This window comes from Zingiber officinale, chromosome 4B, assembly GCF_018446385.1.
Source record: "Zingiber officinale cultivar Zhangliang chromosome 4B, Zo_v1.1, whole genome shotgun sequence".
Lineage (NCBI taxonomy): Eukaryota > Viridiplantae > Streptophyta > Magnoliopsida > Zingiberales > Zingiberaceae > Zingiber > Zingiber officinale.
Genome location: NC_055993.1, coordinates 87246372 through 87271963, shown reverse-complemented (window position 1 = coordinate 87271963; position 25592 = coordinate 87246372). Strand labels below are relative to the sequence as shown.

At 35.3% G+C, this 25592-nt stretch overlaps 1 protein-coding gene across 1 annotated transcript; it reads left to right on the top strand.

Annotated features, from left to right (window-relative positions):
- Positions 1-525: 525 nt before the first annotated feature.
- On the top strand, positions 526-25460 carry LOC121975416. Its single transcript, XM_042527047.1, has 17 exons — positions 526-538; positions 8699-8826; positions 13618-13706; positions 15017-15176; positions 15253-15388; positions 17968-18079; positions 19462-19599; positions 19706-19806; positions 20555-20668; positions 21316-21536; positions 22808-22866; positions 22939-23124; positions 23211-23334; positions 23486-23541; positions 23921-24066; positions 24135-24299; positions 24859-25460. Exons 4-17 carry the CDS (start codon positions 15076-15078, stop codon positions 25153-25155), a joined length of 1956 nt encoding a protein of 651 aa, XP_042382981.1. The 5' UTR covers positions 526-538; positions 8699-8826; positions 13618-13706; positions 15017-15075; the 3' UTR covers positions 25156-25460.
- Positions 25461-25592: the final 132 nt, after the last annotated feature.

Here is a 25592-nt window from a genome sequence, read left to right as displayed (position 1 = left end):
TCTAAATAATTTTACGCTTTTATCAAATTCTGTCACATCCCTATTTTTTTTCCATCTAAACTTGGATTGATGTTGACAGTGTTATATTTCATAAGATGATGTAATGGTTTGGATGATCTGTTTTAGTCTACTTGTCATGATAGTCTCTCTCTGTCTCGTTTTTAGTCTGGAATTCTGTGTCTTCTCTCATATTGTATCTCCTTACATATTACTCTCTCAGGACATTTTGTTGCATAATATGTTGCACAAAGTTCTCTAGGATGTTAACATTAACTGTTAAAATTTATTGGAAACCAGATTGCCAATCACTTTGGATTCCTCTTTTATGATGTACTCGAACCATTTATTTATTTGGCTAACTTTCTCAAACATTTCTTTGATGTATTTTTTTTTTGTTTTCTCTAAATCAATATAGAAAGTAATTCAGCCTTCTTATAACCTCCTTTTCTGTTCCATCAGACTTTAAATTTGCGGTCTCCCCATGTCAACAGTCAAAACTGAGGAATAGACATTACAAATTGGCAAATCATCTTCGCAGGTAGTTTTATTGGTTGTCTACTTTTGACTTTTTTTTGACCCATTATAATTTTCTATATGCTTGTGGCTTTTTTTCTCTCCATATAGTCTTTGCTGACCACATTGTGACAACCTAGTTTGCTCTTGCGTTTTTGAAGTGCATGTTTGTTTCTCATCTTGCACATACACTATGAAGACCTTCATGTCTTACCTTATATGTAACACATTGATTTAATAATATCAAACGAATTGAATATTTAAATGATATGGCAACATGAACTGTCACACTAGTAGGGGGTATACGACTAACATTAGTTGGTCCCTAAGATCAGTCAAAGAGGGGATTTTGAAGATTTATTTGACCATACTTAGTTTACCTGCTTAGCCACTGACTATAACTGAGATGTCATTTAATGATATGCACTAACTAGAGTTGAGCACTCAACTTATAATTTACCTAATAGATTAATTTGGATGTTTGACTTTGGATATGTTTGGTTCAGCTTAACTAGGATGATTAAGGTAAACTAATGTAATGTAACTTTCACAATTAATTTAACTATATGCTATTGTGGCATATCTCTTTTGTGTGTAAATACAAGTAAAGAGCGTTAAACACACTTGTTGATTAAATCTAGGTGGAATTGTTAAAATAAAGACCAAGTGATTAGTATATTTGGTTAATATGGCATCAATTATGTTCACATGGCATATTCAAACCCAGCATTTCTTACATCATCAGATTACTGAAATTTTAAATTTTTGCTTGTTTACAAGATAAATCAACATAGAACAACATATAAAGTTCCCGTAGACATACAACTAAGATGAGATAAAGTAGATGAATAATCAAACTGCTAAAATTAACACAAACAAAATCGCTTTTTATTGACGTTCAAATAAATTATTTCACCTATGCTCCTTACCTAGGATTCAAACAATATATTTTTTACAATAATAATATATTTCATAATTATGTTACTCCTGTTGTATACTCAATTGACCTTTTTGTCACTTCTCTTGGAAACTCCTCCCTCATCCTATATACAATTCTTTGGTGTGGTCTATCTTCACATATGCACTCTAGCAACTTTAGTTGAGATGATAATCACTTAATTGTCTCAAACAAGCATGTTGGAAAAAAAAAATCAGTCCCTATGTTTCCAACAAAAGAGACAAAACCCAATCACAGACATTGCACTTAATACAACATTAAGCAACAACAACCAACAACAACCAACAACAACCAAGCCTTATTCCACTAAGTGTGATCGACTATATGGATTCTTTTACACAATTGGGCTCTATCCCCTATTATATCATCATCTATACTTGAATAAATTTTATCTTATTTTATTACTGCTAACCAAGTCTTTTTAGTCTTCCTCTTTCTCATTTAATGTGCGTATTTATCATAGTTTCACATTACCTAACTGGAGTATTTATTGATCATCTAAGTATATGCCCATACTATCTTAAATGTGGTTTTCGGAGTTTTTCCTCAATAGATATAACTCCGACTTTCTTTCTAATACTCTCATTTCTTATTCTGTCCATTCTCGCATGCCTATACATTCACCTTAACATCTTCATCTCTGCAACCCTTATCTTCTACGTATGTGCTCGAGTTATAATCTAAAATTCAGCGTCATATAACATAGCAGGTGTAATTGTCATTTTGTAGAACATCCTTTTAAGTTTTAAAGATATTTTACGATCACATAAACATTAACAATATTAACAATATTAAAAAAGAAAATTACATGAATAGATAGTGTATGTTTCAAATTTCTTTTCTTATTTACCAAGAGTGCTTGTGTCCTACATTAATTATATAGATTGTGGGATGATAAAGTAGTTTATAAGCTTATATGGTGAAGTACCATCAATTTAATCTTTTTGTGCCATTGGTTGAGCCTAACGAAGTTAATGACTCTGTTCATTTGAATGATTTTTACAATTTGTTGATGGGTGACTTATATTTAGATGAAGGCTAATGTGAGGGATGTCATGGAAGAAAAATCTATTAAGATTTTTCATAATAAAATTTTGTTATGATTTTATTTAATAAAATTCTGTTACAGTTTTTCATAATAGAATTCTGTTATGTTTTTTCATAACAAAATTCTGTTATGATTTTACTGGTCTGGGGTTTATGCACTATTTATATGGATCATTGTAAACCTATTGTATAATGATGTGAATCATTGAATGTGATTCTCTTGAGTAGAGAGAATCTAATAAAGCTTTGGCCGTTTTATGGAGTAGGCACGTCGCCGACCCACGGTAACTCTTCTCCTTCCTCATGTTTGCTCTTTCTTGAGTGTCTGTCATGTTGCTCCTCCCGATCTCTTGCTCTCTTCCTCTTTTTACGTGTTAGAGATTGAGAGGTATTGCTTTCTCTTTGCACAACAATTGGTATCAGAGCTATAGGTTTTGGTGGATTTCTTCAACAACATGTTGAGGAGGACTTCTGCGAAGTTTGATATGGTGAAATTTGATGGAACCGGGAACTTTGGATTATGGCAAAGAAGGGTCAAAGACTTGTTGGTGCAACAAGGCATGATGAAGGTGCTAGGAGAAAGGAAACCAGAAAACATTGAGAGATCATATTAGGAAGAACTTCAGGAGAAAGATAACAATCAGACTTTGTTTTACGGATGATGTGATGTACCATGTCATGAACGAGGAGTTACCCATGACAGTTTGACAAAAGTTGGAAAGTCAGTACATGTCAAAGTCATTGACAAACAAGTTGTATCACAAGCAGAAATTATTCAGGCTGAACATGGCAGAAGGAACCAATCTGAGCCAGCACATCAACGTATTCAACTAGATTGTGAGTGATCTGAAGTGGGTTTATGTGAAGATTGAAGATGAAGACAAGACGCTGATGTTGTTGAATTCTCCACCTTCATCTCCTACGTACAAGAATTTGGTTACTATTCTGATGTGGGGTAAGGAAACTCTCAAATTGGAGATCACATATGCGTTACTAAGTTTTCATTAAAGAAAGAAAACAAGCGATGAAGTTTCTCAGGAGGACTTGTGGTAAATAGTAACCAAGAGCGTGGTAGGGGCAAATCTCGACATGGATTGGGCAACAACAACAATGCTCGTTCTAAGTCGAGAAGGAAGAATGTGATCACGTACTATAAGTGTGGAGGCAAAGGTCATATGAAGAGAGATTGTCTAGAGATAAAGAAATATATTACAGAGAATAAAGGTAGTTCGGTAAAGTCTACAAACATAGTTGAAGAGGAAAAATTAGAGAGCGGTGATGGAGATTTGTTATCAGTTATGTCGAGTTCAGAGCAACTGACGGATATATGGATTTTAGACTCTGCATGTTCATATCACATTACTTCAAACAAGAAGTGGTTTGACACCTTTAGGGTAGTCAATTTCGGTTCAGTGTTAATGGGAAACGATGCATCATGCAACGTTATCAGTATAGGTAACGTTAGAATCAAGATGTTTGATGGTGTGATCACAACCCAATGGGATATCAGATATATACTAGAGCTAAGGAAGAACTTGATCTCGCTAAGCACACTAGATGGTAATGGTTGTACTTACAAATCAGTAAGCGAGGTGATAAAAGTCAGCAAGGGAGCTCTGACGGTAATGAAAGGACAAAAGTTAGCAGAGAATATCTATAAGTTGATAGGGACTATAGTTGTAGGTGGAGTTGTCTGAGTCGCCTCGGTGGAGTCTGAATCAGACACTACTATCTTGTGACATATGCGGCTAGGGCATACGGTTGGACGTGGGATGCTAGAACTTCACAAGAGAGATTTGTTGAAGGGTGTCAAGATGTGTAAGCTTGAATTTTGCAAATTCTGTGTTCTTAGGAAACAGAGCCAAATGCAAATTTAAGACGACAACAAACAAGACGGAGGGGATTTTGGACTACGTACACACGGATCTCTAGGGACCAGCTAGTGTAGCATCACGTGGAGGACATTTGTATTTTGTGAGTTTTACTGATTATTTATAAAAGGTCTGAGTATACTTTATGCGTCACAAGTCAGAAACTTTTGTAAAGTTTAAATTGTGGAAAATTGAAGTAGAACCAGACCAGAAGGAAGATCAAATGCCTTAGGTCAGATAGACTTGAGTATACAGATTCAAAGATTCAGGAATTGTGTGAGCAACATGAGATAATGAGGCATTTTTTGGTTCATAGGACACCTCAGCAGAACGGGATGACAGAAAGGTTGAACAGAACAATCATTGAGAAGGCAAGATGTCTCAGGTTGAATGCAGGGCTAGCAAAGAATTTTTGGGCATAAGCGGTTAATATGATATGTTATCTCATTAATAGATCACCAAAGACAACACTAGAAGGTGAAGTATCAGAAGAAGTATAGACAGGGAATCAGGTAGATTACTCTAATCTTCGAGTTTTTGGATGTCCAATTTATATGCACATATCTAGTGAGGAAAGATCAAAGTTTGATGCGAAGTCAAAGTAGTGAATTTTTTTGGAGTATCAGAAAGGAGTTAAAGGAAATAAGCTTTGGGATCCTAAGGCAAACAAGCTGGTGATCAACAGAGATGCGGTGTTTGACGAGAAGGCTATGCTACAACGTACTCAGGAAGAAGGAAAGGAAACACTACAGAGCAACATGGAGAAAGATGTTGTGCATGGGGCTAGAGACTTATGACTTCGATGATTCTAGATCAGAGCACACAGATCATCACACTATAGCTGGTGGCAGAACGAGACAAGTCGTAAAACCACCCACCAAATACGGATTCGAAGACTTGGTATCGCATGCACTTATTACTAGTAGCGGAGATCCTACGTCTTTTTAGGAGGCGATACATAGCTCTGAGAATGACAAGTGGATGAGTGCTACGATAGAGGAGATGAAGTCGTTGCATAAGAACCAAACGTGAGATCTAATAGAACTTCTTGAAGGAAAGAAAGCTATAGGGTGCAAGTGGATATTCAAGAAAAAAAAAATGTCAGAGGGAGAAGAAGTGAAGTTCAAGGCTCTGTTGGTAGCAAAGGGGTATTCACAGAGAAAGAGGATTGACTATCAAGAAATATTCTCTCCAAGACATATGTCAATTAGAGCGGTGTTGGCTTCGGTGACACATCACGATTTGCGAGCAAATGGATTTGAAGACAACATTTTTTTCATGGAAATTTAGAGGAACATATTTTTATGTCAAAACCTGAGGGATTTAGTCATCCCGGACAAGAGTGGTTGGTTTGCAAGTTGAAGAAATGGTTTTATGGATTGAAACAATCTCCTAGGCAATGGTACATACGTTTTGATTCATACATGATTCAAAACGGATATAGGATATGTGAGTATGATTGCTGCATATTTGTGAAGAGTTTTGAAGATGAATCATTGGTTTTCTTACTATTATATGTAGATGATATGCTCATTGTTGCAAAGAAGATGAAAGAGGTTGATAAATTGAAGATGCTATTGAACAAGGAATTTGACATGAAAGATTTGGGAAAGGCCAAGAAGATTCTTGGGATAAAGATTTACAGAGATAAGAGCTGTAGGGAGATTATGATTGTCTCAACGTAGCTATGTGGAGAATGTGCAGGATAGGTTCAACATGAAGAATGCAAAGTTAGTGAGCATACCCCTGGTGCATCACTTCAAGTTATCGTACATAGTGTCCAAAGATGGATAACGAGATCCAAGAGCTGTCAAAGGTTCCTTATACCAGTACAGTTGGTTGTCTGATGTATGCCATGGTTTGCACGAGACCAGATTTGGCGCAAGCAATTAGTATGGTAAACAAGTTTCTCTCAAATCCTGATCAACCACATTGGGATGCAGTGAAGTGGATTTCCAGATACTTGAGAAATATAACTGATTATGACATCATGTTCAGTAGACAACCGGAAGATCCTTCAGTTGCTGAGTACGTAGATGCAGACTATACAGGAGGTCTACTATAAGATACATGTTCACTGTGGCAGGAGGACCTATTTGTTTGAAATCTACGATACAATCTATTGTTGCATTGTCTACTATGAAGTCGGAGTACATGGTAGCAGCTAAAGCAGCGAAGGAAGCTTTATGGCTTACAGGGTTGGTCAAAGAATTGAGTGTTCAATAAGGTGGAGTCAAGTTGTTATGCGATAATCAGAGTGCTATCTATTTGGTAAAAAATTAGGTGTATCATGTGAGAACCGAGCATATTGATGTGAGGTTTTACAAGATCAGAGAGCTGATTTCTTCTGAAGAAATTCAACTTGAGAAGGTTCACACTGCAGACAATGCTGCAGACATGTTGACAAAGCCAGTGACCACATAGAAGTTTAAGCATTGCTTGAAATTGATCCATATCTCTAGATACTAGAAGAAAGAAGTCCAAACCTAGAGATCTAGGTGGAGTTTTGTTTAGATATTCGTGTTCTTCGAAGGGGTGAATATTCGCCAAGGTGGAGATTGTTGATGGACGATTCATATTTAGATAAAGGCCAATGCGAGGGATGCCATGGAAGAAAAATATGTTAAGATTTTTTGTAATAAAATTCTGGTACGATTTTATATAATACAGTTTTTCATAATAGAATTTTTTTACTATTTTTTATAACAAAATGCTATTATGATTTTACCAAGTTTGGGGTTTATGCACTATTTATAGAGATCATTGTAAACCTATTGTACAATGATGAGAATAATTGAATGTGATTATCTTGAGTAGAGAGAATTCTAATAAAGTTTCGGTCGTTTTTTGGAGTAGGTACGCCGCCGAACCACGGTAAATCTTCTTTTTCTTCTCCTTGTGTTTGCTCTTTCTTGAGCGTTTTTGTCTTGTTGCTCCGTGTGATCTTTTTCTCTCTTCCTCTTCTTATGCGTTAGAGGTTGAGAGGTATGCCCCCCTCTTTGCACAACAGTTATTATAAGTTAAGATTTAGGAAGTATTAGAGTAGGAGTATTAGATGGGTTCCTAGGAAATGTTGGATACTTACAATGTTGGTTGTCAGTTTAAAATTTTGTTCTGCTGACGCTGTGGATTGGTCTATTACCATGCCATCTTAATACTCAGGATGCTTTCACAAAACTTCAATGTGTGTTGAGATCAACTCATGAGAATTCTAATAAAGTTTCGGTCGTTTTTTGGAGTAGGTACGCCGCCGAACCACGGTAAATTTTCTTTTTCTTCTCCTTGTGTTTGCTCTTTCTTGAGCGTTTTTGTCTTGTTGCTCCGTGTGATCTTTTTCTCTCTTCCTCTTCTTATGCATTAGAGGTTGAGAGGTATGCCCCCCTCTTTGCACAACAGTTATTATAAGTTAAGATTTAGGAAGTATTAGAGTAGGAGTATTAGATGGGTTCCTAGGAAATGTTGGATACTTACAATGTTGGCTGTCAGTTTAAAATTTTGTTCTGCTGACGCTGTGGATTGGTCTATTACCATGCCATCTTAATACTCAGGATGCTTTCACAAAACTTCAATGTGTGTTGAGATCAACTCATGAGGTTTACTCCCATAGCTCTCTTTTATTTAGCTAGGTAGTTTGCTTGTTTCTAAATTGCCAAAAGTAACATAATGATATTCAGTATCAGTGTATATCAACAGCCGGATTGGTACACTTTGCTTATGCCGATCAATACCAATCAACACTTGAAACCATGGTGTCGACAAGGCAGAGCTTGTAGTGAATTAAATGTCGTTCATTCTTAATGTTGTCAGAGTTGATCATGTTAGGTTGACTAGAAATGTAATTTACAGAGGTATTAATTATTTTCAACTAAATTATTAATTATGGAAATACTTCAACACTTTTGTTATTCTAGTCATTTGAACTAGGTTCGCTATTGCTTTCCTATTCTTCCCCACGAGGGTGCCCAATTGACTAGAGGGTGACAAATTTATTATAATGGGACATAGATCAATTCCCGACAGGCGTATACCCTCGGGAAAAAACTCCTCCCATCCTGGGTTGTTAAAGGCGCGCCTGAGGCGTCAGGCGCACAAGGCGCTGAGGAAAACGCCTTCTCCCGCACGAGGCGGGCGATGTTCGTCAGGCGCGCGCCTGGGCGCGCCTTGGGAGCCTTCGCGCCTCAGCGAAGGTGCGATCAAAGCGCATCGCGCGATCGAAGCGCATCGTGCGATCGAAGCGCATCGCGCGATCGTCCAGGTTCACGATTTCTAACCAAATAAACATTTCAAACCTAATTTGGCTTGGAATTAGGGCACGGAGGAGAAGGGAAGAAGAAAAGAACGGAAGGAGAAGAAGAAACCTGACTTTGAAGAAGCGTCGCGCCATCGCTATTCCTCCGTCGCCGCCGCCGCTGCCGAGTTGTGTCCGTCGTTGCCCAGGTATGTGTTGTTTCCATCTTTTTTTTTTTGTTTTTCTATTCTTCACTTCATCTGCTTCTTCTTTGCTTCTCTTCTTCTTCTTCACTTCTTCGCTTCTTCCTCTTCTTTTTCTGTTATTTCGTTTTTCTTCTTCTGGTTTGCATTGTTCAATATTTCTTCTTTTTCGCTTCTTCCTCTTCTTTTTTTGTTATTTCGTTTTTCTTCTTCTTTTCGTGGTTTGCACTATTCAATATTTCAACGTTTTTTCACTTCTTTTCTTCTCTCTGTTATATATATCAATTCATCTGTTTTCTTTTTTTTTTTTACCTTCTCGTTGACAGCAAACTTCCCGTTGACAGCAAAACTACTGCTGTTGCTTGTCCTGTTTTTCTTTTTTCCTATTTTTCTTTTTCTTTATTATTTTCTGTTGCTGGTAGCTGGTACTGCAAAAATCTGCTATCCAATTTTTTTATTTTGCTGCTGGTCCTGTTTTCTTTCTTTTCTCCCCTGTTTTTTTTTTCTATTTTTTTATTACTGGTACTAGTACAGTACTTTTCTATTATTGTTGATGATAGGCTAGCCTTTAACAACCTAGATGCTAGGTACAGTACTTTACCATTCCATTAATTCATTAAAATATTTTTTATTTTGTTTTTAATTTTTTTAGGTTATTTTCTTGTTCAATATCATGGAAGGTAGTAGTGATACTCCAACATATATATCAAAAGATCCGGCATGGAATTATTTTCAAAGAGTTAATCAGAATAACAAAAATGATTTGATTTGTAACTTTTATCAAAAAGTTACAAAAGGAGGTATCTATCGTGCAAAACAACATCTTGTTGGGGGGTTTCGAAATATTACGACTTGCAAAAAATGTCCGCCTCATGTACGTGAAGAAATAAAAAATTTCATGGAGAAAAAGGCGGAGAAAAACAATCTTTCTAAACTTGCGACATTAGACGACTTTGAGGATGTAGACCCTCTTGGTGATGATATTGATATGGATGATATTGGAGCTAAAGCTGTACCGCCTATAAGTACAAGTGCAAGTTCTAGATCAGTGAATATGCAAAAAAGGTCAAGACAAATAGGTCCAATGGATACGTATTTTGCTCCTAATGTGCAAAAAAAAATGTTGAAAGTCGAAAGGGTAAAGAGAGGCAAACTACGATAAATGAGGCATACAAGAAAGAATTGTGAGAAAAAACTTGTATGACTATAACTGAGTGGATGTATGATGCGGCAATTCCATGCCGTTAACTATTCAAGCTTCAAAAGGATGTTGGACTTGGTTGGCCAATATGGTGTAGGTCTAAAAGGACCTAGTTATCATGAGGTGCGGGTTCCTTTTCTAAAAAAGGCTGTTGATAGTGTGACTAATGATTACATTAAGTCGTGTGAAACAGAATGGGCAAAGTATGGTTGTAGTTTGATGGCAGATGGATGGATAGACAAAAGGCAGAGGACATTGATTAATTTTTTAGTGAATTCTCCTGAAGGTTCAGTTTTCATCGAATCGGTTGATGCTTCTGATTATGCAAAAACTAGAGAGAATATTTCAGTTGCTTGATCAATTTGTGGAGCGTGTAGGAGAAGTAAATGTTATTCAAGTTGTTACGGATAGTGCAAGTAACAATGTGCTTGCTGGTAAGAATTTATTTAATTTTTTCTTATCATTATGCTTTTTCTTATATATGTTAAAATTATCTAGTTTTCTAACTTCTTTTATAGGAAAATTATTAGAGGCAAAAAGGCCACACTTGTATTGGACTCCTTGTGCTGCCCACTGCGTCGACTTGATCTTAGAAGATATTGGAAAACTGCCTGATTTTAAAGCAACATTGAAGAAGGCAATGAGTGTGAATGCTTACATTTATGTTCGTCCCGGCATGGTAAATATGTTGAGGCAATTCACAAGACAAAAAGAGCTTTGTCGGGCAGGTGTCACAAGATTTGCTACTGCTTTTCTCACTCTTGAAAGGATGCACCTACAGAAGCAAAATTTAAGAAAAATGTTCATTTCAAAGGATTGGACAGAGAGTAAATGGGTAAAAGAAGCGACGGGGAAGAAGGTAGCTAAAATCATGACACTTAGATTTTGGAGCAGTATTGTGCATATTTTAAAGATATATGGCCCTTTAGTCCATGTTCCGAGACTGGTTGATGGCGAAAGAAAACCTGCAATGGGCTATATTTATGAGGCTATGGATAGGGCAAAAGAAACAATTATTAAGGCCTTTAAGGAGAAAGAAGAGAAATACAAAGAAGTGTTTGAGATCATTGATAAGAGATGGGAATGTCAACTTCATCGGCCTCTGCATGCTGCAGGACATTATTTGAATCCAGAATATTTTTATTCATACACAGATTCAAATATCTGTGGAGAAGTGGTGAATGGTTTGTTTGAAAAATGCTGCCGAGCAAGATAAAATCACTGCCCAGCTCTATATATATCGAAAGGCAGAAGGACTATTTGGGAGGAATGTGGCAATTAGACATAGAAGAGCATTATCTCCAGCAGAATGATGGGAATGCTACGGAGCAAATACCCTATAATTGCAAAAGTTTGCTATTAAAGTGCTTAGCCTCACTTGTAGTACTTCTGGTTGTGAGCGTAATTGGAGTGTATTTGAGCAGGTATGTAATAAATATAAATGTTTAATACTATTAGTATGTTACTTTTATAAGTAGAAAATATTCTTTGTTATTTTATTATACTTATTGTGATTTTTGACATTTTGTAGATTCACAGCAAAAAAAGAAATAGGCTAGCTCAGCAGCGCTTAAATGATTTGGTATTTGTGAAATACAATCGTGCCTTAAAACTTCGGTATAACGCACGTGATAAGATTGACCCCATATCTTTGACAGATATTGATGATAGTAATGAATGGTTGATGGGTAGAATGGATGGAGAAAGTGATAATGAAGAAGATGAGTTGGTTTTTGAAGGTGATGACTTGACATGGGATGTCGTTGCTAGGGCTAGTGGAGCTGAAGAGCCTGAATATTATACCAGAGGAAAAAATATTGCATCCATGACCTCTAGTTCGCATGCTAGGCCTAAACAAGTCGAGAAGGGAAATACATCTTTCTCTGAGGCACTCATCTCTAAGACTTAGAGAAGAAGAAGAAGAAGAAGAAGATGAAGATATAGAAGAAGAAGAATACATTGAGGATGATCTTGAGCTTGATGATTAATTTAACTTATTACGCTTGTTTTGATGAACTTTGTTAGTTTAAATTAGAAAGTTGAAACTTGAAACTTGAAAGTAAACTTTTATTAATTTTATCATTGTATTGTTTTGCTTGTCATATTTGATATTGATGTGTGTGGAATATTAATAGTTAATAGTTATCATATTTGACATATTATACGAGTGTCAATATTTTAGTACTCATCAACATCATGTTCAAGAGGCGCGCGCCTCGGGCGTGCCTCGCGCCTCGGGCGCGCCTCGCGCCTCGGGCTCTAGGAGCTCCTTTGCGCCTCGGTGCGCCTCACGCCTCTAACAACACTGCTCCCATCCCCTAGCCACTTGACCATCGACTATAAGTTGATCCGTGATTTACCTCATTTCACATAACTTAAAGACGTGCTGTGAGGGGCGCATGAGGTGAGCATAATTACCCTTGTTGCTTCCTATTCTAGTAAACACTTTTTTTAAAAGAATAAGGGCGCCCCTTATTTTTGGAATCATCAAGATGGCGTCTCACTTTAATTTTTTATCAAAAGGGCGCCCCACCCCATGTATAATTACCCAACTCAACTGCCCTCCACTACATGATTCCCATTATTATCTTTCACCTATATTTCCCACCTAAATCTTGAACCAGGGCGTGTTATAGCAGCTATAAAGCTACACATTTGTGTATTAGCTACAAATCCATAACTGCTACACAGTTATAGTAATTACGGTTTCATAGTTGCTGCACAGTTGTAGCAGTTGCAAAACCATAGCTACTACAACATTAATGTCAGGTAAGCTTTTAGAGATCATAACTTATTAACTTTTGACTCGGGTTGAATCACGAGGCGCACAATGTATCAAATTGAAGCTCGTTCAGATATTTATATTTGTTACCAAGTGTAACCTGACCCAGTTTGGCAAAAAAAATCGTTTATAGCCTTTTTAGAAACTCCGAAGAATTTAAGTACTCTTTATTAATGTTATTTTTCATGTTGTAATAATTACGAAACCGTAGCTGTTATAACTGTTGTAGTTGTAGCAACTACAAAATCGTAACTGTTACAATATGTATAGCATCTATGGTTTCGTAGTTAGTACAACGCGCTTGACCGGTTCACGATTTAGGCGGAAGATATGCTGGATAATAATTGGAACAATACTAGATGATAGTTGTGTCATTTTATGCGGGATGGGGTGCCCTTTTGATAAAAAATCAAAGTGGGGCGCCCTTTTCACAATTTAGATAAATAGGGGCGCTCTTCTGACTGTTTCCCAAACAATAATCTATTTAGCTTATATCAATCTTTGAGTTGGAGAATTAGGGGCAGTTATGGCTTAGATTCCGATTCATTATGTTATACTTTGTGTCATTTTAGTCCCCCAATTTTCTATTTTTTTTCCTTGCCCTTGCAAAAGTTGGAATCGTTGCCTGAAAATTTACCAAAAAGTGAAGATATTGCTCAGTGAACCTGATACTCATTCTAAAAGTGAATGTATAAAATGAAAAATATTCATGGGCAAAATTTCCCTTTTGATTGATTATCATCTATCATAATTTATTCATCTTGACTTAGTTAGTACAGAATATTTTAAAGCTATAAGTAATTTTTCCTTTCAGGTTCTCAGTGGCATCTGAAGCACATCATGATTCATTTCTGCAAACAGATTTATTAACCTTTGTCAAGTCCACTTTACATAATCCTGAAGGTAATCTTCTCATTTTTTGGTCCTATTTGAATTTAACTTTAGCGTATTTATTATTCCAAAACCACAGGAATTTTGAAAAGAAACTTAAATATTTTTTTATTGAGTTCTTAATACATCTTTCTGTGCAAAATATTTTTATTTTCTACAATCCTTTTTGAGTTGCTCATATCAATTGGGATATAAAAGTCTGGAGTTGGTAGATACTTAGTCTGGCACATCAAATAACAAAATATTAAGCCTTTTTGAATAGAGAGAATCAAGGAGAGGAAATCACAAGGCAAGGGTGGTTTCTCTTCTTTTTTGATGAGAAAAAAAGTGAAATTTTAATTTGGTGTTAGAATTGTCTCATTTTGGTGGACTGAAAACGAGGAACATAATGGAGGACTTTGTTTTCACCAAGAGGAATTTTGGTGGTTTAGTCTCTTGTCAAACCAAGGAGAGACAGAACTTTCTATTCTATTTCTTGATCTTGTCACTTCCTCTTTTAGTACTTTAGTGAAATATCTTTTGCAATATCTAGAGATAGTACTGGAATACACTAATAAGTATAGTGAAGAATGATCTATCCTTGTCTATCCCCTTTTTATATTTTTGGATGAATATATCTTATGCTGGGTCATGAACTTGGCACCTACTATGAGATTAAACTAATTCAAGAATTGGTGAAGCTGTTCATTTATTTTATTCTTCTGGTTTATTTTTTCTCCATAGTTTTAAGATAAAAATATTAGGGCAAGGATGATAAAACACTTCTTTATGCTGATTCAATTTATTTTGTTCCTGTGGAGCCATCCGCGTGAAATTCCTGTCCCTCCAATATTAATAACATGAGTTGTATTTGACCAAGAGTGTTTTTTCAACAGAGCTCCAAATATACCCAAGTTTTATCTATATCAAAACACAATTCTTCATCCTTTTCCTCTTAACATTGAAACTTTTTCTCATACACTGGGTGCCACCTTCTTCTTCAGCACATCACTGGTTCTTACTCATATTTTTCCTCTTCCCCCGACTCTAGGCACCTCCTTATCCTTAGGCACACCTCTCGCCATGGCATTGGTGGCATTGTCTTGATTTAGCGGTGGATTGAAACCCTGCTTGGCCAAGATTTCAATTCTATCTTTTTCGTAGAATGTTTTATTATAATTGACAAAAACATATGAGACTGTTGCCAGTAAGTACACTATCTTGGTTACAAGATGGAATCATAGTAGAAAGGTTTATCCATATTATGCTGTGAATAATTCAGTGAAACTTCATTATATAGCTGAAAAAATCAATAGAATAATGTACACTCTGATACTGTGCAGGCCCGAATCATTGTTGGTTGAATGGAATTGGTGGAAGTACAAAGAGTAATCAAGATGGAATGCTTTTATTGCTGATAATTTTATCTATTAAGGATTTAGAAATCGTGGGCAATCGACAACATGCTCGTGGGTTTCAACTAGCTAAATTGGTACAGCAGAGGTAGACATGTTTTTATTCTGATAATTAGCTTCCTTGGAGTTGGAGTTGAATATGGTCTTTGACTTCCATACTGTAGGCATCCGGATGTCAATATTATTATAGTATGTTCTGGCTTGCTCGATGCAATTTCTGATACTGCTTGGATCATTAAGGCTGTCATGGAGGAGTTTATTACCTTTCCTATCTTAGTATTGAAGAAGGATTTTCTTCAGGTAAAGCATTATTCTTCGTTTAGTAGTTTTTACTATCTTCATTAGTTGTATAGGGAGATGTGATTAATGTAATGGTATAAATTGTTTTTTTTTCCTTTTTCTTTTCCTTTTTGTTCGTTTGTGTTTACCTTCTACTCCAGATTCCATTTAGTGGATGATTCCCTTGCATAAATAATGCATTGCTTTTTAATCTGTTCCCTTTTTGACAAATAGGGACTATCATGATCCACCATTTTTTTCACAATTCACTTTTTTTTATGTATAAAGTCTTTGATTATTTTCCTCATTGCAATTGTATTAATCCTGTTTGAGGATGAAATTTGATATCCTGGTCTAGATTTACTGTAAGCATTAGTGTTAGAAGACCTATTTCTTCTTGTAGCTTCTTTAGTTAACTGATTCATAAGTATGGATGCACGATGACTTGTCTTCTTGTTGTTTAGTAAAGTTGTAAACTAAAGGTCGCACTCAAGTTTTGCTTGGATGATGGTGTTTGGTGTTCGTGCCTGACGCTATTTCTTGTTTGGTACTTCAATTGTAAACTTGTAATGTTAATGAATCTAAATATCAAATGTTCAAATGATAGGGATCGACTGGTGTACACTAGATGAGTATTATCTAGTATATGGTAGGTCACTTATGGAAACGTGCTGGGACATGATTACAAAATGGTCAGTCTGGATTTGAATTTGGCAAACCAAAACTCTTTCGGCTCTCGCTTCCATAATATTCATATAAATCCAAGATATTTTGGGTTTGCCTCATCACTTCGATTTATGCTTTGACTTTTTTGAGTCTTATTTTGTTAGCCTACAGATTTAAAGTTTGTGCCTATGTATTCTCAATATTTGTTCCTTGCAAAGAAGCTAAATTGTGCAATAAAGCTACTCTTGCCAAATCACATTATTACACTTTGAAAAACTAAGATCTAGACTAGGAGATGAATCTCGAGAATCTGTGCCCCAAATAAGAAATTACCTTCACAACAAGCAACCTAAGATCTTTACTCGATCAATTAAATAATAAAATCTAGCATAAGTTAATACCCAAGTTTTTTTTATCTTTTGCCCTTTGATTTTAACAATCATATCTAATTGAAAAAACTCTTTGAGTAGCACAAACAAGTGTATTTAATTAGACTAAATAAATCATTCCATGAAATAAATTTTTTGTTTGTTACGGTGTATAGATAGAGGTGCCTGCATGGTGCACTATGTTGAAGGCAAACACTCTCGACTCAATTAGAAGTCTCGTCTCATAGGGTGCTTAATGATGACACCTTGGGCTGTCTTTATGCATCAAAATTAATTGGGGCATGGAAAACTAGCTGCATTTAGTATAGCAAATGTAATCACATCACATTTAATATTGACCAAAATTTGATATGGATCCACTCCAAATGGCTATGGTAGAGTGTTGCAGACTTATTACTTCATTTTCACCTTCTGGAATTTTCATTCCAATGACTGTGAACATGAAGTTGCCACGGAGGAAAGTTGTTCTCGTCGGCTTGATATGGAATCTTGTAGTTCCTGTGATGGATTGACAAAGCCATCTTATTATAATTATGACCCCTTTTTTAATACCAATTTGGTATGAGTAGACAGAAGTATTAAAAACCATCCAAGATAAACAATATCGATTAAAGTCATAAACCACAAACCAAACCCACTAAATATACATGGTTTTGACATGGTTGTCTGATTGACCTATCTTCATGGATGGAAATAATTTTTGTTAAATCATATGGATACAGCATGCCAAGCAAAGTCCTTGTAAGTCAAAACCCAGGAAGCATGAACACAGGACATCTCGGAATCAAACCCTTAGATGACACTTTACATCATTAGATCTGCCAAGTCATTTTTTTATACATTGAAATTACTTGCTGGGAAAGAAGACTAGGTGATTTGAAAAGGAAAGAAAAGATAATGACATTAAATTTGGTGGATCTTGTTTGGTTGTCTTGTTAGGAAATCAATGATTTGAGAAACTATGGATTCCAAATGTGAATCCTACTTGACTCATCTGTTTTAGTATATTATTTTAAAATATTGTATTGGTCAATTATGCATATTTTGCATATTCCTTTTTGAAAATTTCTTTAATCCTTGTGAAGGTAAATGAAATCTTGTGGCTTGAATTTGTTCTCTTCTTGCTTCTTTGTATACCAAAGAAGCTAAAAGGAACTCTTGTAGAAAATGGCAGATTGTTTTGGTTTCATTGTAACTCCCGAGTGTTTGAGTAATGTGCCATGTGAATCAAGGCCTCTCTCTCTCTAGTCTGATCTCATTTTATTTTGTGCTTTATTTTTTTTAGGGTGGTTCCATTCTTCCGTTTATTATTTTTCATGAATGAATGATCTTAATATATCTGTCAAGGTTGCTAGCAGGATGATATACTATTCAACAATTTAATGCAAATAATGTGTATTCAAAATGCATCTTCTCTAATATTAAGGAAAATCACAGAGCCATATAAATTTAAATGGCAATACTATGAAGTTTGCATTGTCAATCTGTACTCAATAAATTGCATTACTGACAATTTACTAATAATTTCTTATTCTTTACTCTCAGTTTCCTAAAATTGTTCAGATGTCAGACCATGTGGGATTCTTGCTATGTCAAGGCTCAATTGATCATTTGGTTTATTTAAGTGGGCACAATGAGATTGCTGTAATATCTAAAGGTACTTTTGGACATCTTTTTCATTTTGTAAGTTTTAGGAATTCAACTTATTGTGATTAATGAATGAAAACCTAAATTTTTAGATACTTGGGATCTCTGCAGGAATGCAAGCATTCACTATTAACACTTTTTAGCATGGGAGGCAATCTTCAACCACTGTGAAGTTTACAGAAGTGTCTTATTATAGTTTGTTCAATGATTTGTGTTACAAGGTGTTCTTATCTAACATATAAAGAGGGACCAGTTTGAATGTCAACTACTTATTTTCTAGGAAAGATTTACTGAAGTTTCTTTGTGAAGAAGTGAATGGCTAAAAATTAGGCATAATGTACACGGTTATACTTTGTGAGTGCCAACACCAAGTTAAAGTGTCATTCTGGTAACGAGTTTTGGTGATTGGCCAAAATGAGAGTGTTTTGGTCCTGACTTGTGAACAAAAGTGGTGCTGCGATTTCAATGCTGGCTTTGTGTCTTCCGCTTTCAACTTGGTGTTGGTGGGTTTGTATGCCCATGTTAGGTAATGCTTAAGCATATTTAGAACCATTATTCCAATGAATGTAAATGTTGGAATGCCTTTTATTTGTTAGGATAGTTTTTTAAGGGAACAATGGTTTGTATTTTGAAAATTATTAGATTTTTTAAGGGAACAATGGTGTACCTATTTTACCTGATGATTTGACTAATATAATAAAACAAATGATGTTTCTTTTAATTATGTCATTTCCTAAGGGCTTGGCATCTAATTATGTATCTTGTAACTGTAAAGAAGTTTATTTTAAAACACCATCTTACCCGTACATTGTTTAGCATGGTGAAATGAAGTTGTTCTCAGAACTCAGAGAAGCTTTGACTTATATAATACAGCACTTTCGCTCAGAGTAAAATTGTAGATTTGGATGCCACAGCTTTGCAACTTTTGGAATACCAGACTTTCTTATTTGTCTGGCTTTAATGGACATTACAAGTCTAGAGGATCAAATTGATTTCTTTTTTCTTCCAATTCATACTAATAATTCATATGTAATTTGTTATTAGGAATCGTGGTTAGATGAAAACATTTTAGGTCATCTGTTCAGATTAGCGTAATTTATCTCTCATGTATATACACTCGTAAATTATCATATAGCTTAGTAGTAGTTTTAAATGTATTTGATCATCACCTGGAGCTATGCTTCTATACTCGTTACCTTATTTTAATGTACATGTGATAGGAGATAGCTTTATCAGAATGCCAGTTTATTAGTTGTTTGCATATTCAACCATTTTCTAGTTTCTGAAATATTTTTTTTTTGAAAACTACAATCCATCTGCGGCAGAAACCCAATGTAAGTACCCTTCCATCACTATTTTTAATTTCTTATTTTGCCTTTTTCATACATGCAGCAATTGAGGAATACAGTGTCCACAAGGACGAAAATAACCCTCCAGTTCAACAGAGTATTATGGATAAAACAAGCTATGACAACATGATAAAGGAACCTTATTTTTCTCCGTTCAGGATCTTGCTTCTCCATTACCCAGGTTCCTATTTTCCTATTTATGTACCTATTCATGTGTTTTGTTAACCATTGCCCATTGTTTTATTATTATGTCTTCATCTGAGTACTCTGATTTTTCTACTTTCCAGGTTCAATTTCCATAGATGAAGATGGAAACCGTATGTTTGTATCTGACAGTAATCATCATAGGATCATTGTTAGCGATAGTGAGGGGAGGATTTTAGATTGTGTAAGTGTCACTCTGCTTGTTTCTGATCCATTCATTTTTGCTATATCTTTCTGGATTATCTGCTCAAATTGTAATTGGACGACCAAAGTTTGAAATCTTGAGGCCATGTTGGTGTTTCGGTGTCTGACTAAAATGATACTGTTTCTATCATGCTAATGTTTCGATGTATGGTATCGGTGGTAAATTGGAGGTGGAAGAAGGAAAGAAATGAAGAAAATAAATAAATAAATAAGACAACCATCTTTTTCTTTCCATCTGTAATGCTACGATTTTGACTTTATTTTGTATTGAGATAAACTATAAAAGAAACATTATGTCAATTTCAGCATGCCAAGGAGTATCAGGTGTGACACAATGACTCAGGAAACATTATCTTGGTGTTGAGTAATGCCGATTTTTGGAAATTTATGTGAATGTCAAGCTTTGACTGATTCACCCGACATAGTATAAGATTTCAAACCCTGCTGAGGACAATACTGTATTGAAACCTCACTCTATTTTGATGTCAATTGAATATTAAATGATTTGGAAATAATGATTGGAGTTCACGATGGTTTATTTTGTGAATCTTTTGTGCCTTTTCCAAAGTTATAGAAGCAGTTGCAAGCCTTTTTCCTAAATATAGGAGAACATCATCTCTTCAATTATATTTCATATACAATTAAAATATGATAATCTGAGCTATTAAATATTTATATTGATTCCATTCATTTTGTACATTAGTTCAGTGATTTCATTCATTTTTCAGATTGGTTCTTCCCCAGGTTTCGAGGATGGTAAATTTGAATCTGCTAAATTGTTTCGACCTGCTGGATCATTCTATTGCCCCAATGAAAATTGCCTTTTCTTTGTGGACTCTGAGGTATAAAATTCAATTTAATAGTTACTAGATCACTGCTTTGTTTTTCCGGACATTGTGATGATTCTAACTTCAATGTATGTAATGTTATTCATAGCAGGCTTCTCTAGTTCATAAATGGCTCTGCAAATAGTTGTTTTTTGAACATAAATGACGCTAGCAGCTAATGGGAAATTTGTTGTTTCTTTAATCTGGCTGACCAATTTAGCATTCTGGTATATGAGGTCAAATTACTTAAACTAGCTTGGTTTTTTGCTGGAAGTAGAATCTCTGTTGTAGCATAATTGATTTATAGGTGTAACATTGTACTTGTCTACTAAGTAAATGTCTGTTTATTTCTGTTTAACTAATCTGTTTATTGACTAGTATTGAGTGTTGTTTTTAATTGTTGATGTACTTTTTTCGAGTTTCATTTGTTTTTTTATCTTGTTTATCTGAACAAAAGTTTGCTATCATCATGATTCATGTTGCATTCACCGTCTTCACATATTTGCTCCCTGTTCCTTTCAGGATTTCTCTCTATTATTTTTTTTTAAAATTTGTATAATACATTGCAATTAATGTTCAACCAGACTTCCAATATTTTTTCTTCTGTATTTACTATTCATCATTTTCTTTCTTATCTCTCAATGTGTTTCTTCCTTTCCTAGAACCATGCGATAAGAAGAGCTGATATGGAGAACAGAGTGGTGGAGACCATTTACCCTGCTTCTGTTCAAAAAAGCAGTGGGGTTTGGAGCTGGCTCCTTGATAAACTTGAGCTGGGAACCAAAGTTGTATCTCAAGCTGGGCAGCTGGATTTGGATTTGATTAAATTACCATGGCATTTGTTGAACATGAGGGAGAATGATCTTTTAACTATTGATCGCAGGTGAGGCAGAACATTTAATACTTATTTTTTAAAAAATCATTAAATTTCTATTCTCTCTAATTACCTGATTCTATTTAACATAAACTCGAGTTTAGTATTTTTTTTTTATCTATGGGCAATGGCTTAGGCTTATCAAGTTAAATAATTGGTTTTCCCATTTTGGTAGGGATTGTTACATGCAGTATTGGAGCTTGTCTAGTAGTAGGTTTGATAAGGTGACCTCTTTGGATATTGCCTGTGATGATTGAGCTTCCATTGGACATCTACAAGGATTATGTGCTAGTTTAATCCTTGACTCTGTTAATTAGGCACTTCAGACCTTGATGATTACATTAAGTGAGGGAGATTGTGACATGCTAGTTTTGTCCCTCATTAAAGGTTTTGAGCTAGTAAAGGGAGTTCATAAGTTGGATGAGCCTACAATCATTAATTTGGGAGTTGGTGTTCAGGCTTCTCAAGTTATTGGGCAATTGTATATTATTATCTATCAAATATATTTAGATGTTAAAAAATCACACATAAGATTGTTTGACACTCTGTTCTACCATTAGCCATTTAGTGCTTGACTGGATCTATTCCTAGTTTTTGTCTGATAACTCTCATATTCAGTATGGCGTGTTTTAGAAAACTGTCTATTGGGATGAACTACATAAATTTGTGATTGTTCAATTCATCATGTTAGCTACAAGCATTGCATATATGCTCGTCTGAATATGTTCTCAGGAAAGTAATTAGTTATGATACTTTAATTGTCTCACCCAATCCATGCTCGTTTTCATTGTTTAATTCAGTTAATATCTGATGGTGCTATTACTGAAAAATGAATTCAACCCCTTGTAGAAATTAATCATCGAAGGCCTTGATGACCTGACACTTCATCTTTCTTATTTGTCATGCTATCAAATAATTGTCTCCTAAAGAAGATTATCATATTTGAGCATTAATGTTTGAAGCTTTTTGATAGGAACGTTATTGTATATTTATTGGTAGAGTCCAGACACTAAAATCTTGCCTGCATTTGGTTACTTATTTTGTGCTAGATGTAAACTATCTTATGGAAGGATGATATTAATTAAGGTCTTAGCAACAATTCAAATTACTCTTTTATAAGTACAGGTAAATGAATGATTTTATGGAGACTGCCTTTCTATATTTGCCCTCGTACTGATGAGTTGGTTGGCTATTTAATTAGTGCTGCTTACATGTGTTTCTTGCAAATGCTTACACTGCATCATTAGTTTTCATGATCATTTTTAATTTTTTTTTTGCAGTTTTGAAACCTTATGGGTCGTGAGCAGGGAATCTGGAGAAATTAAAAAGATAGTGAAAGGTATGTTCTTTTTAGGCTTCAGATATCTACAGTGTATATCAGTTAAGTCTAAAGTTCACTAACTACTAAAAGGTGTATCAAATGTTATGGAGATATGTGGGGACATGATAATGGAGAAAGCAACACTATTGAAGGAAATTTCAGAGAATTTGCCACCAAAGACATTCCATCATTGCCTTTCTGATGAAGGGATGTGTTTTTCTGGTTGGCTGTCATCAATAGCAATGTTCCAAGATGATATCATCTTCTGCAATGCAGGTTGACTATTGTTATTAGTGTGGTGCGTTATGATTTTCACTACAGAGCTGTTAACTAGTTCAATTTCATGTTTTACTTCTTTGAAGATAGTCAAAGAATTTTTAGGTATCACCGTGAGTCCAGAGTCATTTCTTATCTACAGCTTTCAAACTTAGGAGTACTTGGATTGCCATATTGGATGGTTTGTCCTCTTGAGAGAGTTATTAAGCGGTAAGATGATTCAATTAAATCCTCAACCTAGTTTTTGAACTTTTTATCAACTGCCAAGAAAGTGATTGTTTTCTATATAATTCTAAATAATAAATTTATAAGTATAATATTTTAATTTCTATAATGCGTTGAAATGTTTGCTATATGCCAGTGAAAATAAAGAGACGATTTTGAGCGAACATATTCGGCATTTCAATGTCCTTCCAGGTGATCCATCACCCTTTATCAGTGTTTTTCAGTTTTCTAGGTGCATCAGTTTAGTTTGCATCAGCATGGGTGGAATTGTGTTGCTTTATTCACATCTATGCAAAATGTCAGAACGTATTTTTTTCATTGATTAATCCAGAAATACTCCCTTTTCATATCCAAAATATGCATGGAAGTAGCAACTTTCTTTTTATTGTCAATCATTTCAATATGCCCTGCTAGTTCAAAATGATTAAGCACCTTAGTGGGAAATTATTGTGCTGGCCCGGCATTCTTGGTCAAAAGATGTTATTTTTAGCATGTAATTTCTGAAGTTTAAAGGCGTGGAGGATATAGCTAGATTTTTAAGCTAATGATTTGATTGTCTGATCCAATATAGGAAAGTGTGACATACAGTTTGATGTAAATATACCCCAAGATAGCGAACTAGTATCACCTGTGGAGAAAAGTTGTTTATGGTTCCATGTTAGAGGTTCTGCTTCTGAATTTTCTGCAGTTGAAGAACAAAAAACTGGGGCAGGGAAGGTAACATACGAAATGCACTTCTAGTTTCCCTTGTTCCAGTGGTTAAAGACAAGTTGTGCTGGTTGCAGGATGGGATTGCTCAACAGTGGTTTGATGAATTGGATAACCTTGCTTTCTCACAAGTGGAGGATGAAACCTCTTCTCTTGATGAAGGTGAACATGTGGAAAGGCAATTCCAAGATGACAGGGTTCATTTTAATTGTTCAATCGGCATAAGTCCTGGAACTGCTGAGGTATCAACTACTCTCATTGATAAATTCCTTGTCAATTTTATTTTCTCAGCAAAATGAATTGCATCCTTTCAGAACTTTGATAAAGAAATATGGTATATTCAGTTGATTACTTGTGCTTTTTGTGGGACACAATTTGTCGTGTTTTTTCTTGCTTGGTTCTCAAGCGACTTTTCTGATCCTAAAATTTCGGGTTATACAATATATTTCTATTGGTTTACTAAAGATAAGAATCTGGTACCGTCCTAGAAATAATATTCAGATTCTATAGAATCTTGTAGTTCCAAACAAAGTTATGTCGACTGGTTTTGAATTTGGTGTGTGATTATTTGAATATGTCTAAACATATCTTTGTAGAAAAATAGTACTTTAGATTGATCAAAAGTAAACATATTAACTGAGAACAAGTAGTCCACAAGAGATGATTGATGTCGATCCTCAGGTTGATATATGATCGAACACTTTGGTTTGTGCTTACTTTGATGAGAAGTTGGCAACGTTTTTATCCCACAGTTGACAATAGCAACGTGAAACAATGTGATGCTAATTGTTCTTGGTTTAGGTGGTGGTCTCTACTGTTCTCTATCTGAAATTGAAGAAAACACAAGAAAACATTGAGGATCGAAGTTCACTAGCAATGAGAATTCTGGAGTGCAATAAACAGAAAATGAGCAAACTGGAAGCCGACGCATCAACCAGATTGCTTTTGGAAACCTTTAAAGATGTAGAAGATTTGATCTTTATGAAGCCTGTGCACATCAGACTAAAGCTGCAGTGCGCTGACCACCCAACTGCTGTAACCAACAAAGAGACCATCTGCACAGATTCCTTGATAAATGTTGACATATCTTTGGACTAGTAGCTCCACAGTTCCATTTATCGAGTAGGTCCACTTTTGTTGTTCTAATAGTATTCCAATTTCTTTTTGCCCCCAATCAGATGTGAGCAAGAGAATCCTGCCAAGCAGGAGCCAACAGACCCATTTATTTGATTTCCTCTGTACATTTCAATCTCGTCGTAGAGACAGCAGGGGCGATAACTATTAATTATTTTTGATAATGAAGGGTAGAGAATGTTCCGCCATCATGAGAAACAATAACATAATTTCAACAGTTAACTCTGTACATCCTAATAATTGCTAGAATTTGTTTTTTTGTTTTTAAATTGTTCATCACAAATCAAGGAATTCATGCAATTCAGAGTTTTGAATTCAGGGAGAGGGAAAGCAGCCCAGATCCTCTGGATCGTAAAAAACGGTCCAGGGGATGGTCCCTTGATCTGGATTGGTGGGAATGA

Bases quoted from the DNA above. Each gene is read 5' to 3' on its own strand.
- LOC121975416 (XM_042527047.1), top strand. From the start codon at position 15,076: ATGCTTTTATTGCTGATAATTTTATCTATTAAGGATTTAGAAATCGTG. The intron at 19,807-20,554 runs GTAAGTGTCACT...TTCATTTTTCAG, and splicing joins AGGGGAGGATTTTAGATTGT to ATTGGTTCTTCCCCAGGTTT. The intron at 23,125-23,210 runs GTTGACTATTGT...ACTTCTTTGAAG, and splicing joins TATCATCTTCTGCAATGCAG to ATAGTCAAAGAATTTTTAGG.